Source organism: Hydra vulgaris, chromosome 10, assembly GCF_038396675.1.
Source record: "Hydra vulgaris chromosome 10, alternate assembly HydraT2T_AEP".
Classification (NCBI taxonomy): domain Eukaryota; kingdom Metazoa; phylum Cnidaria; class Hydrozoa; order Anthoathecata; family Hydridae; genus Hydra; species Hydra vulgaris.
The window spans coordinates 39,628,540-39,630,783 of record NC_088929.1 but is presented as its reverse complement, the minus strand read 5'-3'; the positions used below and the strand labels follow the sequence as shown (position 1 = coordinate 39,630,783).

General features: G+C 29.8%; 1 protein-coding gene across 1 annotated transcript; it reads right to left on the bottom strand.

Moving 5' to 3' along the window:
- Positions 1-573: 573 nt before the first annotated feature.
- On the bottom strand, positions 574-1,838 carry LOC124816598 (deoxyhypusine synthase). The gene has a single exon (XM_065807995.1). The coding sequence runs from the start codon at positions 1,741-1,743 to the stop codon at positions 646-648; it is 1,098 nt and encodes a 365-aa protein (XP_065664067.1). The 5' UTR covers positions 1,744-1,838; the 3' UTR covers positions 574-645.
- Between the last annotated feature and the right edge of the window lie 406 nt (positions 1,839-2,244).

Below are 2,244 nucleotides of genomic sequence, written 5' to 3'. Positions count from 1 at the left end.
AAAAACCCACAAAACTTATTTTATTTACCTTATTTAACTTGTTTTTATTTATGACAAGACAAACCTTATTTAACTTATTTTTATTTATGACAAGAAAGTTTTTTTTAAATAACGTTTTTGTTTTTTCATCATTTTATACTGTTACTGTACTGTTGTTTATATATTTCTTTATTTTTGCTTTGTTAAAGGATTGAGTTGAGCATACATACATCAACTGACCTAAGTAAGGAGAACATACAGAGAGTGTAAAAACATCGACTGACTTAGGTAAGGAGATTGTGCAGATATACTGCAGTGTACATCGACCAACTTAAATAGAAAAAAAATGTAGTAGAGTGTAAATATATCGACTGACTTACACAAGTAGATAGAACATACAGAGGAGTGTACATACATCGACTGATTTAAATAGGAAGAACATGCAGGGAGCACACACATATTAACTAAGAGGTTTTAATTCGGACAGCCAATCTAATATTAAACAAAAAGATTCTTTTATTTAAATCATTATCTTTTTAAATCTTTTTAACACTGGTACTTTGGCTCAAACATACGGCACAATAAATTTCAAAGTTTTACTTAGAACCACTACTTTTTCTTTAAAGGTATTATAAATATTTTAACTAAAATATGATAATATATATACTACAACTTATTATTCTTTTTTTTTTCTACATACTTTGCAAAGGTTTCTGCAACCAAAATAGGAAAGATCAACGTCGCATCACCAAAAATCTTCACAGGTGTTGCGTTAACTTTAATTTTACCCCATGAAACAGCTTCATCAGGACTAGCACCTGAGTCTGAACCATCAAATTCACAAGAAGTATTAATATATATACTAAAATCTGCACCATTCCTCATTAAGTTTGCATTACATATATGGTGTTTTATTAGACCACCTCCAATAATGATTTGACCAGTATTTTTAGCATAAACAGCCAAATTGTTAATTTTTCTTATATCTTCAGCAATATCAATTCGAAGTCCAGGATGGCGATAACTATGGAAGTAAATATTATCACCAATAGAGCCATCAGTAATGGCTGGGCTAAAAACAGGTATATCATTTTTATATGCCCAATAATATATTGATTTTGGGTTATTAATTACTTTTCCCATTTTAGCAATCATTTTTGAGGGAGTCCAGTTAAAGTTATTTTTATTTTGTTCTTCTAACATTTCATCTAATATTGGCTGAAACCATTCTTCAAACAGACAATAATTTGTATTTGGCACAATCAGGTTTCCAGTTCGATTAAGTCCCTGTCTTCTTAATGACTCTCCCTTAAGGCTAAAATCTCCTAAATATGTAGGTGCCATACATTTAATAAAATCTTCCTCTATACCTCCAGCCGTTGTTACAAGAACATCAACTAATTTATGTTCTACAAGATAACGGATGATATCTCTGATACCTGAGGAGGCCATGTTTGAAGTGTACCCTAAAAAAATTGTGCAATTTGTTTTTGGCCTGTACATTTCATCTATAAATTCACTAACAGTAACTGGTAACTCATCGCGAACATGTAGCATTTTTAAGATTTCTTCTACTGCTCTTCCAAAGTTTAATGCTTGAAAACCAGTTCTTTTGTAGCTTGAAAGTATTTTTTCATAACAAATACCCTCATTAAAATCAAAACCTTCAACAGAGAGAAAATCAGAACAATCTACACTTTTAATAAAAACAGCATCCTTGGCTATTGAAAGAGGAAGTTCATTGGATTTCATTTCGGTTTCCATTATTTTTATATTACGTTAAATTAGTTTATTATGCTGTTATTGTTCATGCTGAATTTATCGAAACTTTCGTCCGGACAACGGAATACGCGTCCCGAATGCATATTTTGAAACCCTATTCAGGCTTAGAATAGGCAGAAAAATGAGCAATCTGATTCGCTGATTTTGAAAGAGAGGCAAGTGCGATTTTGTTGAAAAATATAATGAAAATCAAATCAAACAGATTTTTGAAATAAATTTCAAAGTAAATGATATACTAAGTTTATCAATACAAATCATGTGTTACTATCAACACAAGAAATTCATTTTATTTTAGTACTTTTCAGTGTATTTAAAGTGTATCAAAATCTATTTGTACAAGAGAATTTTCACTCGTAAAAGTTTCAATCAAGTTTATCTTGGTGATGAAGATTTTATCTATTGTTAATTTTAAGAAACGAAAAAAAAAAATGTGTTAAAGTAAATTTGAAAAAATCTACAAATTTGTTTCTCTTAAAATATGCT

Coding starts and splice junctions, on each gene's coding strand:
- LOC124816598 (XM_065807995.1), bottom strand. CDS start 1,743: ATGGAAACCGAAATGAAATCCAATGAACTTCCTCTTTCAATAGCCAAG.